The sequence below is a fragment of the Malus domestica genome, chromosome 13 (assembly GCF_042453785.1).
Source record: "Malus domestica chromosome 13, GDT2T_hap1".
Taxonomy (NCBI): Eukaryota; Viridiplantae; Streptophyta; class Magnoliopsida; order Rosales; family Rosaceae; genus Malus; species Malus domestica.
The window spans coordinates 9,358,974-9,374,091 of NC_091673.1; the positions used below are offsets into that span (position 1 = coordinate 9,358,974).

At 33.8% G+C, this 15,118-nt stretch overlaps 1 protein-coding gene, 2 long non-coding RNA genes and 1 other non-coding gene across 4 annotated transcripts; 2 read left to right on the forward strand and 2 right to left on the reverse strand.

Moving 5' to 3' along the window:
* The first annotated feature begins 387 nt into the window (after positions 1-387).
* On the forward strand, positions 388-3,721 carry LOC139190691 (uncharacterized). Its single transcript, XR_011575037.1, has 2 exons — positions 388-1,080; positions 2,894-3,721. It is a non-coding gene; the product is annotated as an uncharacterized lncRNA (long non-coding RNA).
* LOC114820681 (uncharacterized) lies at positions 2,886-6,893 on the reverse strand. Its single transcript, XR_003768116.2, has 3 exons — positions 6,620-6,893; positions 3,436-6,536; positions 2,886-3,293 (listed from the first exon to the last, which is right to left on the reverse strand). It is a non-coding gene; the product is annotated as an uncharacterized lncRNA (long non-coding RNA).
* A 3,952-nt stretch (positions 6,894-10,845) lies between these two features.
* On the forward strand, positions 10,846-10,918 carry TRNAK-CUU (transfer RNA lysine (anticodon CUU)). The gene has a single exon. It is a non-coding gene; the product is annotated as a tRNA-Lys (tRNA).
* Positions 10,919-11,201: 283 nt separating this feature from the next.
* On the reverse strand, positions 11,202-13,363 carry LOC103452475 (transcription factor BC1-like). The gene is made up of 7 exons (XM_008391962.4): positions 13,153-13,363; positions 12,751-12,906; positions 12,508-12,573; positions 12,334-12,402; positions 12,088-12,171; positions 11,839-11,978; positions 11,202-11,626 (listed from the first exon to the last, which is right to left on the reverse strand). Exons 1-6 carry the CDS (start codon positions 13,162-13,164, stop codon positions 11,847-11,849), a joined length of 519 nt encoding a protein of 172 aa, XP_008390184.2. The 5' UTR covers positions 13,165-13,363; the 3' UTR covers positions 11,202-11,626; positions 11,839-11,846.
* Between the last annotated feature and the right edge of the window lie 1,755 nt (positions 13,364-15,118).

The window sequence follows — 15,118 nt, forward strand, 5'->3', positions numbered from 1 at the left end:
TTTATATAAGTAATGAGAAATTTTATTTTTTATGTTATTAAATTTTTAATACACATATCGTATCATTTATATAACAACTTATGATATACCATTTTATATGACGATAATATTGAAAAATCTCTTCCATTTGAGGCAAAACCCCACGACGAAGACCCGTACTATGGAAAAAAAATTATCATCTTTAAGCTTTGCTAGCTCAAAGATCTAGGTTCCATGAACCTAGTCAAGATCCACATGAATTGACGTTACTTATCTGAGTAAACCGTGTCACTCAAATAGGTGGTGTGGTTGCAGCTGTCAATTAGTGAGACCCCTTAGACGTACACCAATCTCCAGCTCAGACTTTCCTCCATCTTTTTAAAAGCAGGTCTTGCCCTTCATATGACCACACAACTCAGAGCGCGAGAGAGATGGGTGGTTTGGGTGGTTTGATATTAATGTGCTTTGAAAAAAAATAGTTTTTATTGTGCTGTAAGAATAAATGGTTGTGAAATAAATCTGTAGAGTGTTTGGTAAATTTTTTTGTAAAAATGTTTTTGTAAAAAAAAAAGTAGTATTATATTGTTTGGTAAACTTTTATGTAAAACAGATGTGAAAAAAAATCGATTTTTCAAAGCTGAGTTTTGCATCTTCTTATTTTTGGCTTTTTTTTTATCCAAAACCGTGAAAAAAAAATTGAAGCTGAATATTTACCAAACACAAAAAAACTCCCAACTTTTTTTTATAACAATTTTTTTTTTAATCACCTCAATCCCAAACTGCACCGAGTGTGAGAGTTTTCGAGAGAAAACAGTTTGCATGGGGAGCGTTACAAGTTCATATATTTTTTCGGAAAATTAATTAAGAACAAAAAATGTTCGATGTTTTCAAGAACAAGTTTACAGCTGCAGCTAACTTTAATTCGACCAAAAGAAGCAGATATGGCGGGCGTATGCGTAGACGAAAGCAGTATCAAATGAACCCTGAGGATGACCAGCTGGTTCAACAACCAGCTTCTCACGAATCGCTCACCAGCTGGTTCAACAACCAGCTTCTCACGAATCGCCTGTCTCGATTGATCCTCCTCTGTCTCTACGTCAGGTAAGGTCGAATAGGTTTTTTCAAATACATATTAATTTGTGGGTTTTTCTCAAAGAAATTTTTTTTAGATATTGCCCTCTTTCACATTTTTTTCTTTTCACTAAACATTAATGCCTTTTGCAAAAAAAAAATTTAAACAATGACGTATTATATATAGTAAGGGGCTAAAAAAATAAACTGAAAATATGATTTTAGCTCTTCAAACTCAATTTTCTTCGTATAAAACCCTACATATTTTTTTTACTCATCCACATAAGCAAATTCATTAATTTCATATTAGTTCACACATTTTACATTTTTCACATGCCTAAAATACCCCTATTACATATTTGATGTAGACAATTAATTGTAAGAAGAGAGTAAATGATTTTGCAATAATAAAAAACAAGACATTAATGTTAAAAATTTATTGCATAATATTTTTTTAGAAAGGCTTTGAATTTTCATAAAACTATTCAATTTAGTTTTTTCACCCTACTCTTGAATACTTTTGAATTTATCATTTTTTTATTAATATATTAGAACACTATATTTCATTATCTGCATGCACATTAATTTACCTACAACAATTATACCATGGGTGTAATATAATATCTCTATTTTACAATGATGCAAAATACTGTGCCTAACATGTGTACTAATACATGGAAAATAATTTACCTATATTAAAAAGAAATGTAGTTCGATATGTTACACCCATGTTTATACAACAATAAAACGTGCCTAACATATTTAACAATACAAGGAAAATAATTTATCTACAAGTTAGAGAAATGTTATTTGGTTGGGTGTGGTATAAATTTTTTTAGTAATTGGAAAAATTAAATATAACTAGGTGTAGTGTAATTTCTTTTAATATAATTAGAACAAATTAATTTACCTACCTACTATTTGAAATGTTCATTTCCAATGATGCAAAATGTTCATTACCTAACTACAAATTAATTTCCAATAATTTACCTACAACAATTATACCATGGGTGTAATGTAATATCTTTCTTTACAATGATACAAAATATTGTATGTACCAACAACAAAACGTGCCTAACATAAGTACTTGTACATGAAAAATAATTTACCTATAACAAAAAAAAATGCAGTTTGATGTATAAAATCAACAATATTATGTTCCACTTATGTTTATACAACAACAAAACGTGTTTAACATATATAATAATACATAGAAAACAATTTACCTACAAGTTTGAGGAATGTTATTTGATTCAAAATATATAATATAGGTGTAGTATATTTTTTAAATAATTGGAACAAACTAATTTACCAACCAATTAATATAGATAAAATTGCTACAAAATATATCACGAAAAAAAAAACTACTTTTATAGTTTGACATGGATACAATTTGTACATTTTATTTCACTTTTTCTACTACTTTTAATTTGGCATAAATTTAGGAATTTGAAAAAGAGATCATAAAGTATGAGTGGCGTGGGTGTAAATAAATTGTATTAATAAGTTAATAGTGTTCCCATATGTTTGCAAATTTTAAATTTGGGATTAAACTGGATCTTTAAAGATAGATGAGTTTTTATCTAGAAATAATGAGTTGCAAGGGTCAAAATCTAAAGCACCCAAAAATAAACTGCTATCGATCCCTTTCAAACTTTGAGTAAGGAGCTTTGATACCGTAATTGTTTTTCTATTTACTCAATTTAAATGTCGTTGTTTTAATTTTTCTATATATTGATTTCCACATTTATCCCTTTACTTGTTGGAGGTTTTCATTTTTGGCATGTTATTTATGCCTTTTTCTAAGTATAATATTAATTTTCTTGTTTTGAATATTTCTTAGAGAGAAGCAGAATTCCATTACCATATCCCAGAAGTAAAGGATGGAGGAGTATGGCTCCACTTACAATTGGACGACATGGATTATTTACGACGTTGGACTCTCCGAGCTAGAAGGGATGCTATGCGACAATTAACTTATCCAACAACGCACAACCGGTTGCCCCCAAGATTACCTTATGATCCTTTGCACGATTTTGGGATCGACTTGTTTGTTGTACCGCGAGTTTTAGAGTATAATTAGCAAACAACAGAGAACATTGCGGTCAACATTTGCGTTATGGATGCAAGTCCTAGCACCAACAATCAAGAAGGTGTCCAAACCGAAGAGGATCATCAAACAACTGTGCACGAGAACAACAATGTTGATGTGCCAGTGGCTCCAGTTGAAGAAGATCATCAAACTACGGTGAATGAGAAAAACAATGTTGGTATGGCCGTAATTATGGAAGATCATCAAGCAATGATGATAAATGCAAACAACAACGTTAGAGATAACGTAAATGTTGCAAATGAGATGATTTTTCCTAGTTTAGATGATCATACTGCGTTTAAATTGTCTTCGCTTCACCATTGTGTGGAAGTGATATTTCTGGATCCTCTTATGAGTTTGGCTATCCAAGTGACGACTTCTGGGACATTGGTATGGATCATATGGAATTTGACTTCATCACTTCTCGTTGTCCAAATGAAATTTTTATGCATGGAACTGCGTAACAAAGAGACAAGAGACTTGATGCAAGTCGATAAGTGTATTTTTCTTAATTATTCTTCATTTGTAAATGAAATGTATGAGTAATGTTACGTAGATCAATTTTTTTGACCAAATTTATAAACAATGTGATGTGTCACTAACAGGAAATAAGCATGTTAATTAATTGTAGTTTATTATAGTTGGACCTTATTGTATTACAACTTAGGGTAATGCTAAGGAAACTAAATGTGTAGACTAATTTTTGTAAACTAAATGATATGGAAGTTGATAATTGGATTATTATTTAAGTGTTGATTAATGTACTTATTTCTTACTGGTGACGCATCATTTAATTTGCAATTTTAGTCTATTTAGTATTACTCTACAATTTATTGTTCAAATCAAATGGTAATGATACCTTATTCTTTAAGGTAACGCTATCCACACACATCTATGTACCTTTCGCATGCTCCTCTTTAGGGTTGGTCATGAGATTTTGGAGGTCATGAGTAAGACTCAAACGGAGGCCCTTACATGGTTTAAAAAGTTTTGGTTGTTATATTTTCTTTTATATTTTTTATTGTATATAAATAGATATAATGCCTAAATAAATAAATAAAGAAAATAAAGAAAAATGAAGCATAATGTGGTGGTCATGTACCTATTTGTGTTCTCTATATTTTTTATTCAAATCTTCTTACTTTTTAAATTCAAAAGTATGGTGTGATGACTATGTACCTATCATATCACCATACAAATACAAATACCATGATCAGAACCATTAATGCTCTTATTATCATCTAGAGTTTATTTCGAGAAAAATTTATGTGCTAAACTAATAACTAGTTATGATATTAGTAGCATCTTATAATGAACCTTTTTTATTGCATTTTTCCTCACACCCTAGAGTGAGGATGATACTTTTCCCCCTCTCCTGTTGATTGTCGAGTTAGTTAAAATTTCAACAATTAAACCAAATTAATCTAACAGTAGGTGTAGTTGTACTATAATTTTCTTTTTGAAATGGATGACTAAATAGTCTTCAAATGGAATGAAAAATAGATGATTTTTAAACGATGGCAAAAAGAATAAACAATTCTGGTTATGACATGTATTCTATTAAATGATATCATATAAGAAAGGGGGGCTTTTTAAAAATTATATTGGACTTTTAAGAATTTTAATTTATTATGATATTCCTAACTACAAATTTATTAGCAAAAGTTATCTTTTATAATGAATGAAATTAAACTAAAAATATTTAAAAATATAAATAAAATAGAAAACAGTGTAGCTCAAAAAGGCCCCAAATAGTTACCCCGCACATGGCCAAAGGCCAATATGAAAGAAGAGTAAACTGTCATTTAACCCCCTGAACTATCACGTGAGTTTCAATTTCCTCCTTGAACTATTTTTTTAGCCAATTGACCCCCTAAACTATGTTAAAGTGGCCAATTAACCCCCTACCGTTAAGTATCTTTAACTCCATCCAATTTTCTGTTAGAAAGTGTCATGTGCTTGGCACATGACCACCTTTTTACATTTTATGTCTAAATCTTTACAAAGAAAACATATATAACAAATATTAAAAAAAAAAAAACTTACAAACCCTAAACTTAATCATTTAAAATAATAGAAAAGGTAAGACTTTTTATATTAACACCCCACAAAATGTTGAATGCACCCCATATTAAAATTTAATATTAAATGACTTATTTACTCCACTATGCAATGACAATTTTGACCTTATTAGGTTTTAAAAAAAAATATTATAAATACACCCTAAATCACTTTTAGCGTATTATTTATCTTCTTAACTATCAAAACCCTCTCATCCTCCATTGTTGAACAAAATTCTAACCAATGAAACTACAAATATGTTGATTGAGAAAAATTGTTTTTGACGAATGAAACACGAAATCGATGTTTCTGAAGCTTCACATGAGATAAGACTTCACATTTTTCATTGTTTTAGTGATTTCGATGACATCGATAATTATTTAATCTTGCGTTTGCTGCATTATTTTTCAATATGAACCCTAAAAGATGAATATGAATATGAATATATAAGTTTAAATAATGCAGCAAACGCAAGATTAAATAATTATCGATGTCATCGAAATCACTAAAACAATGAAAAATGTGAAGTCTTACCTCATGTGAAGCTTCAAAAACATCGATTTCGTGTTTCATTCGTCAAAAACAATTTTTCTCAATCAACGTGTTTGTAATTTCATTGGTTAGAGTTATTTTCAACAATGTAGGATGAGAGGGTTTTGATAGTTGAGAAGATAAATAATACGCTAAAAGTGATTTGGGGTGTATTTATAATTTTTTTTTAAACCTAATAAGGTCAAAATTGTCATTACATAAATAAGTCATTTAATATTAAATTTTAATATGGGGTGCATTCAACATTTTATGGGGTGTTAATATAAAAAGCCTTACCTTTTCTATTATTTTGAATGATTAAGTTTAGGGTTTGTATGTTTTTTTTTTTTAATATTTGTTTTATATGTTTTCTTTGTAAAGATTTAGACATAAAATGTAAAAAGGTGGTCATGTGCCAAGCACATGACACTTTCTAACAGAAAATTGGATGGAGTTAAAGATACTTAACGGTAAGGGGTTAATTGGCCACTTTAACATAGTTTAGGGGGTCAATTGGCTGAAAAAATAGTTCAGGGGGAAATTGAAACTCACGTGATAGTTCAGGGGGTTAAATGACAGTTTACTCTATGAAAGAAACATGGTTGAAAAAAAAAATCAAAAATAACAAATACAAAAAAGTTGGTAGTCGAACCCGTACACGGCCACAAACCCTGTCTTCATAACCCTCATTAATCAGCCATTTCAGTTCCCAACTTGAAAGCCTCTTCGACTCCTTCTCCTTCTTTCCCAAGTCCCAAGTCCAAGATATTAACAATATCGTAGATCCGCCACCTCTCAACACCTGCAAGTCGAGAAACCATTAGATCCGACGAACTAAATAGAAAGAAAGTGCAAAGGAGTTAAATATTTGGAAAAGGTGGAAACCTGTCATCGCATCATTAAGCGGCGGCATTGAGATCAATTAAAGTTGCAAACAGAGAGATGACTGAAGTTGCAGACAGAGAGACGATTGAAGTTGAAGACATCGGCAGTGGTAGAGGCACAAGTGATGCAACCATCGGGAAATGGTGATTTCTTCAGTTTTTCATTTGGGAAAGGGGAAGAGGAGAGAAAGAGATAGAGAGAGAATGGAGATGATGTGAAGATGATAAAGAAAAAAGACACTAGCAGTATGCCCAAAATCGGAAAGAAAAAAAAAGTAATTAGACCCGTGGACCCATCCTGAACTAGTCCGTTTCAAACGGGCCAGATTAGGTCCGATTCTCAAACTCAAAATCCCTCTATCTGGCCCGGCCTGTTACATTATAAAACGGGTAGATCCTATTCCTCCAAATTTGGGTTGGCCCTGCCCAGCCTGTGCCCAGCCCTATATAGAATATTAAGATGGTTTTTAGAATTCGGTAGACCCATAAAAAAAAAAATCAATAAAAAACTTAAATAATAATAAAAAAGGGTCGTCTTCTTCCCTCGCTTGGCAGAAGGTGATGAGTGCCAAGAAGGTGGTGCATAAAAATCACGTTTCTACTGGTTTGCACCATTAATTGTATTGATGTCCTCCTAATGAGAACTAGAACAACACCTGTTGCCCACTTTATTTTCTTCCCAACTTTTTCCTCCCATGTCAATACAATTTTCTCATCCCTCCAACACTCTGTCCGTTTCTACACAGCATCATCTAGTACTACCCCTTTGATTATATCCCAGGAACTTCATCACACTTAATTATATGTACATAAAATGATGAAACAAAACCCAAAAAACAAACAAACAAACAAACAAACAAAAAAGAAGAAACTAAATAATTAATGCAAACGGCAGCTTGCTAGCTCAGAGAGCTGGATTCCATGAACCATATCAACAAACGTTACTTACATATAATAATCTTATTAAGAGAGAGATTGATTAAAGTGAAATGAGAGTGGTGACGAAAAGACCCCGAGTTTATCTATCTGAGTAAATGGTGTCACTCAAATAGTTGGTGTGGTTGACGGGCGTCAGTGAGCGAGACCTCCAGGCGTACACTGATCCGCCAATTCCTAGAAACTGACAATTCCAGCGAAGAGTCTAACACCTTCCTCCCTCTCTTTATAACGCCCAGGCCTTGCCTTCATATGACCATACAGCTTAGAGAGTGAGAGTTTTAGAGAGAAAGCAGTTTAGCGTGGGGAGGCGTTACTAACTTACTAGTTCATATCATTCTTTGAAAATTTATTAAAAACCAAAAATGGCCGGTGTTCACGAGAAAAACAATGTTGCAGCATCTGCTGCTGAAGATAATCTGGCCGGAAGCAGTAGAAGTGGCGGGCCTCTACGTAGCGAGAACTCGTACCGATGGAACCCTAGGGATGAGCCGCTGGTTCACGAACCAGTTGCTCGCCAACCCCCTGTCTTAACTTATCCCCCTCCGACTCCAGATCCCCGTGTAAGCTAATTACTTGCCTTGTGATGTCCTTGTAGCTTTTTCACCGTACATAATGATATTTGGGTTCTCTCAAGAAATGCTTTTTCTTACATAGCTGACTTTATGTTTCTCATGACTAATATATACATGTCATGCCTTGATCTGATATGAATTACCTAACCTCTTAATCTTAAGTTTCTCATATACGAATCACTGAGTTCCTTTTCTTTTCTGATCTGAAATTACACATGAACTGTGATGAATAAGAAAATTTCTAATAATTGAAATATAATGTAAATTTATAATACTTTCACAAACATTTGCGCTTACAAAAGCACGACATCTACATATTTCAATTTAGATAATAGTGTCGCTTTTAGAGTAGTTTCGCGCCTAAATTTTTAAAAGTGTTATGTCGCGTGTCAATTATAAAAAGGTAAGTAGGCATAATAGTGATTATTTAAGAAACGTTTGGTGCGTATATGACTTTTAAACGTTCATCAAGTATTTTGTGTTGTGTCTCAATTTTATAAAAGATAAATTTGATGGTAGCGTTGACCTTAGATCAATTTGGCGAGTATATTGTTTTCAGAGTGTTTGTAACAGTTTTGTGTCGTGAATCGTCAATTGTATGATATATAGTTAAGTTAGATAACATCATTGATTTTGGTTCATGTATCTCGTAGTGTCCGGAAATTGTTTTGTGTCACGTGCCAATTATATGATAAGTTGCAGATCGATGATATAACTTAACTTATTGTATCATATAATTGACACATGAAACAAAATAATTTGCAAATATCTTGAAAACAAAACACAGGCCAAACCGGTACAAAATCAACGATATTACCTAACTGACCTCATCATATAATTGATACACGGCATAAACAATTTGTAAACGCTCTAAAATTATATACAAGCCAAATCGGTCTAAAATCAATGGTATTACTTAACTTGCCTTATATATCATACGATAGATGGCAAGTGGCACAATACAATTTACGAACTCTTTAAGAACAACACTAAATCAGTCTAAAATCAACGGTATTACCTAACTGAGTTGAAGTATACATACTTATATGCACACATATTTAAATGAGTTGAAGTGTAATTTTGCTTATTATTTGTCTACATTCACAAATGATTACTTATTGGTAGATCCTTCTGCATTATTTTCAGCTATTCAATCCACAACAGATGAGGTTTTTGTTCCAGAAAAAATTACAGAATAGCGATGTCAAGGCAAATGGTCGCATTGTAGTACCAAAGGTTAGAACAAAATAATGTACATATGATCAGAACCATGTATTAAATTTCAGTTCTGATATCATACGTACGTATATAATAGGAATGTGCTTCTGCTTGAGTTGTATCATGACCATATATGTATTGCTTCAGCGAGAAGCCGAAAGCCATTTCCCTGTCCTCGTATCAAAGGAAAGAGGACTGTGGCTGCACTTGGACGATATGGATTATATGCAAGTTTGGACTGTCAGGTTCAGGTTAATATCAAGCCAACTCCCTATTAACCTTCTTTTTTCTTTTTCTTTTTTGCTTTAAATAAATTCTAAAATGTTATCGAATCTTTTTGCAGGTTTTGGCCCAACGAAAGGAGCAGGATGTATATACTTGATCATACAAGTGAACCTAAGCTCTAACTCAACTACACAATTCATCATATCATCACATCCTCAGACCACGTTTTTTTCTTAACAGAGCTGATTTTCACGCACCACCTCTCCTTAGCATAGTTATGATGGCTAGATTTGTTTTGAGGATATTCTGATCATTATAATTTTTTCAGGGAGCTTCATTCAGACGCATGGCTTGGACGCCGGGGATACGATAACATTGTTTAAAGATGATCGTCTTGGATCCTACGTGAGTGATTCATGTACATTCTTATAATATGTACAACCACATCAAGGTAATTCATTGACTTAATTGCTTGTTGGTTTAACACTTTTGCAGCTTATCCGAGCTAGAAGGGATGCTATGCGACTTTTAGCTCATCCTACGACACACAACCCCGTTCAGTTACCCCAAAGATTACCTTGTGACCCGTTGCAGGATTTTGGGGTCAACTTATTTGTTGTACCGCGAGTTTTGGAGTATAATCATCAAACGATAGAGAACATTGCGGTCAACATCGGGGTTACGGATGCGAGTCCTAGCACCAACAATCAAGTCAGTGTCCAAGCTGAAGAGGATCAGCGCACGACTGTGCATGAGCACAACAACGTTGAGGTGGCAGTGGCTCCGGTTGTAGAAGATCGTCAAACTACGGTGAATGAGAACAATGATGTTGGTACAGCTGAAGTTACGGACGATCATCAAACAATGATGATAAATGCGAACAATTACGTTAGTGATAACGTAAATGTTGCAAACGAGATGGTTTTTCCTAGTTTGGATGACCATAGTTCGTTTAAATTGCCGTCACTATCACCGTTATTTGGCAGTGATATTTCTAGATCCTCATATGAACTTGGCAATCCAATAGACGACTTCTGGAACGTTGGTATGGGTCAAATGGATTTTGACTTCAACTTCTCGTCACCCAAATAAAATTTTCATGCTTGCAATGGCACAACGAAAAGAGACGAGAGGCTTGATGTAAGTCGATAAGTGTATCTATGGATGTATTCTTTGCTGATTTTTTGTTTTGACGTATCTGTGGAACTATATCTTTCTGATGTATAACTTATTTTTACATCGATAAAAGGTTTGTATAGGAACAAGTCAACAAGCCCGTCTAGCTCAGTTGGTAGAGCGCAAGGCTCTTAACCTTGTGGTCGTGGGTTCGAGCCCCACGGTGGGCGCCAAAATATTTTTAGCATTATTTTTTGTTTCATAAACAATGGGCCAAAATTACAAAAATACATAGCATTATGGGGGCTTCGGTAGTTAGGTCACTTTGAACTATGTGGCCTCCCTCCTCATGTGAGAAATTTTTTTACCATTTACAAAAAATGGGAAAATTGCAGAGCTTCTTCATGAACCAGTCACCATACAATTACCAAATCTGCTGGCAACAATTGGGCAGCGTCTCAGCCAAAGGAAATCTGCTGGCAACAAATCATATTCTACTGGAAACTCGTTCGGTTGGTTTTAAGAAGAAGAACCTTGAAATTGTAGTTGACTTGATACATATATCAAATTCAAAACAAAGGTTGATGGTTGGTAACTAAAGCTGTTTTTCTTCGTCGCTTCGCTGCACTAAGTGCGAATAGTTGTAGCGTGTGTGCATTTGCAGCTCTTCACCGAAAAAAGTCGAGGTGATGGACTAGATAGACTATACGATGAAAGTCGAGGGAAGACAACATTCTCTCCGATGCAATACAGCAGGATAGTGATACTCCCCTCATTGATTTCTACCAGAATCGGCAGAGGGCACACTGCCCAGTTAAACTTAACGCAGTTACTTTACAGCTCCTACATATTTCACAAAGTTCGTGCTTTTAACCACAAATAGTAAACTAATCGAGTCTCTTTCCCATCTCGCTATTTTCTTTCTTTTCCCAGGTTGCCTGCAATTAAAAGCATTCAAAACATGACGTAAGAAATATACAGAGGACCTTTTTCTTATTTGGTTTTCTAATCAATGGAACTGGGCATTTAAGAGCTTAACCGATTTCATAGAGGACCTTTTTCGAATTTTTAACAAGGTTATAGAGGGTGCAGGAGTTGACTAATCCTGCATCCTCGAAGTAATTTTCTGTTCCTGATCAAGTGTCACTACCTGACGGATTAAGCTGGCTTTCTGTGTTCCTCTGTAAGTAATATGGAAGCGGAAGTCGGTGTAGCGTCCGCCAGAGACCCGAACTGGGTAGAGCTAGGCTCTAGCGCAGACGAAAATTGAGGTTCCAAGCAACATGGTCTCTGAGGTATATTATTATGTATATGATGTAGGAATTAGGACAGTTCAGAAGATTCAAAATGTAGTTTAACAACATAATGATTAATGATAAATAATCTTCCAGCTTAGTACCTCGGAAGCAGATGGATTTGCACTTTGGTTCAGCTCGCAGATGTACAGCATGAGATCCACCGAAGCAAGCTGCGCAGAGAGGCACTGCGCAAGGAAAAACAAGACCTGGACTGTTTTAGTGATCGTATATATACCAGGTTTTTCCTTTTAATTCAAGCAATATTCTAATTAATCTAATCGAAAATACGGGAGATTAAGCAAGCTTCTTCTAGCAATTAAAGGTGGAAGTAAATAGTAATTTATTACCTCGACTTGATTCTGCAGTAACTGGACGTATTTGATGATCTCGTCCAATATCTGAGCCTTGCCAGTTATCTTTAATTGTCATGCATATAAAATGAAAGATTTTAACTCTCAACTACTAATTTTCTCTGAGAAAATCGTGTGAAAAATACCCAAAACTTGAATATAAGTCCGTACCTGATCACAACCAGGAACAAGGGACTGCAAAAGTTTCATTCTCGTACTGATTTTCTCCCTTCTTGCCTGGAAAATCAAACTTTAAATTTACGTAAATTTCAAGTTATTTCGTAAAAAAATATGGGAGAGTCGTGCCTCTGCGTAGCCAAGTTGACTAGATTAGAACATCGCTCTAGCAGTTTAGATTCGATAGAATATCGCTCGAAGTCAAAACAAAACAGGAAGAACTTGTAAATAAAATACCCTTTCAGCAAGGCTGTGACTATTAGTTGCTTGACCCCTTCTTGCTTTCACACGAACCCCATCTCTTTGGAATTGGACCTCTTTATCTGCAGCAGCAACTTTGCTCTGTTTATTTGCTCTGTTTTTGCTCATCTGTTTGGCGAGCTTCTCTTCTTCCTAACCAAGATTAACCACAAAAAATTAATTAAGTGTTAATTGCATCATTTCACACAAGAAAATAAAACCCAATTCCCAAATCACCACCCCAACCATTCTAATTGTGAACAAGACCCTGACCCAACGACGAATCTTCTGCTGCTTAAGGAAGAAAAAAAATCCCAAACCACCCAAAAAACAAAACCCAATTCCCAAACTTTCAAGAAAATGAAAACCCAACTCCCCAAATGCAGCGTGAAATGCTACCTGCGAAACCATTTTCTTCCTCTGTTTTCTCCACTAGGGTTTTTGAGTCATGAGCACCACGACATGTATGTTTCAAGTAGTTCAACTTTCAATGCATGTAGCACTGAAAGGGACTAATCCAATATGCCCCATGAGCCAGCTTTCGAGTATCGAGAAGCTCATCAATTTATAAGGTTTCATGGATTTGGACACGCAGGGGAATCTCCTGAGGTTTTTCTCCCATCTGAGTTAGTATAATTGGAGAGAAACAGGCGGTGATAGGGATCGGTTGCTTTGTTTCCCGAAATGGGGTAGACAGTTTCTTGGCTCTTGGGGCACGAAATACGAGCGGAGAGAGCTATCTGGGTGGGGGAGGTAATGGGGAAAAAGGCCAAAGGCTGCAAAATTATGAGTAGCTTGGGTGTTGAACTGTAAAGTTCGATGGGTCTGGTTCTTCATGATACATGTGATAGATACGTTGGCTGATGAGACTGAGAGGGAGAGTGGGCCTTTTGTTTGAGAATCAGAGAGACTCAGAGGAAAGCACCACATCATGTGAAGTTTTATTCTTTTATGTATCAACGCATGCATGTAATTGTTTCAAATTTAAAAGTTTGTGATGTTTCGCTTATTTCTTTTCAGTTGTGAACGAGAGGTTTTGCATTTAAATATTGTGAAAACGAATTCGATACTAATATATTCTGAAAGAGGATCTTCTTCAGATCATTAAATTTCATCCGTTCATCGTATATTGTGCGGTCATAAATTCTTGTAAATTTTTTTTATTCAAAATTGAATATAAACAGTAGCTGATGAAAATTGATCACACGATGAACAATAAACGAACACGATTAGAGGATCCGGAGAAGATCCTCGTACATATATTCTCTCATATATGATTGTAAATATATCGTTTGTGTCAAGAAAAATAAAACAAAAAAGTCTTTTATGTTAGCAGTATTTTCATATGTACCTTTTATATTTTTCTTTTCGTTTACTTATGCAATCTTGCAACGTTTTAATAATTAAACCTTATATTTTCTCTGTCACCCGTTAAAGATCAATGATGTGAAAGATTAACTAAAAGTCATAAATCGTTTAGTAGTTTGACTAATTTATAAAATTTCAATGTTTAATTGAAAAGTGTGGTCTATTTTTTTTTTTTTTCATATAACAATTCGACAATTAAACAATTTCAAATTTAATTAATTTTTAAAAATAATTGGTAATCATAAACTTAAAAAAAGTCAATTATGATCATTAAACAACATTATCTATACTACTAAGAAAATGCTAAACCTCTTTCAAAAAATTGTGAGGCATATGTCCCTAGCACTTACTGTATTAACAATTTTAATTATCAATGATATTCATTTAAAACTGCAAATGAATTATTAAAATATAAAACAATCTCCAATTCTCATTTTTTCCTCACATGTTTTCTTTGCAATAACTCCCCTCAAATGCTCTATACACGCATAGCATGTGGGCAATTGCTAATAAAATCATAAAAGAAATCAGAAGATAGAACGAGAAAAATGCTAACATTTATGTTAAATAAATTTATATAAAACTATCATATATGACACTTTAAAAGATCACACAATGCAATGTAAGCAATACAATACAATGTCGAATTTTTAGTAACCGAATTTCCAATATAAACCTTTTTATTTCTTATATTATATTATTACTAGAATATGGGCACACACAAAGCGTGTAAGAAATTTTTTTATTTTTTATTTTTTGAAATAGAAGGAGAGAGGGAGAGAATGATAGAGAATGTGGGAGTGAGAAGTTTTTTTTTTTTTTTTTAATTAGAGATATATTATGATTATATGTATGTGAGACTTTGAAAAAAAAACAACAAAATTTGGTTGTGTGAAATTACATTTCTATCCCATATTTCTTATTCATGTTCTGTTTTAATTGAAATGATAAACTGATAATTTCATAAAATTTTGGTTGACAATGAGTGTTTTATTAA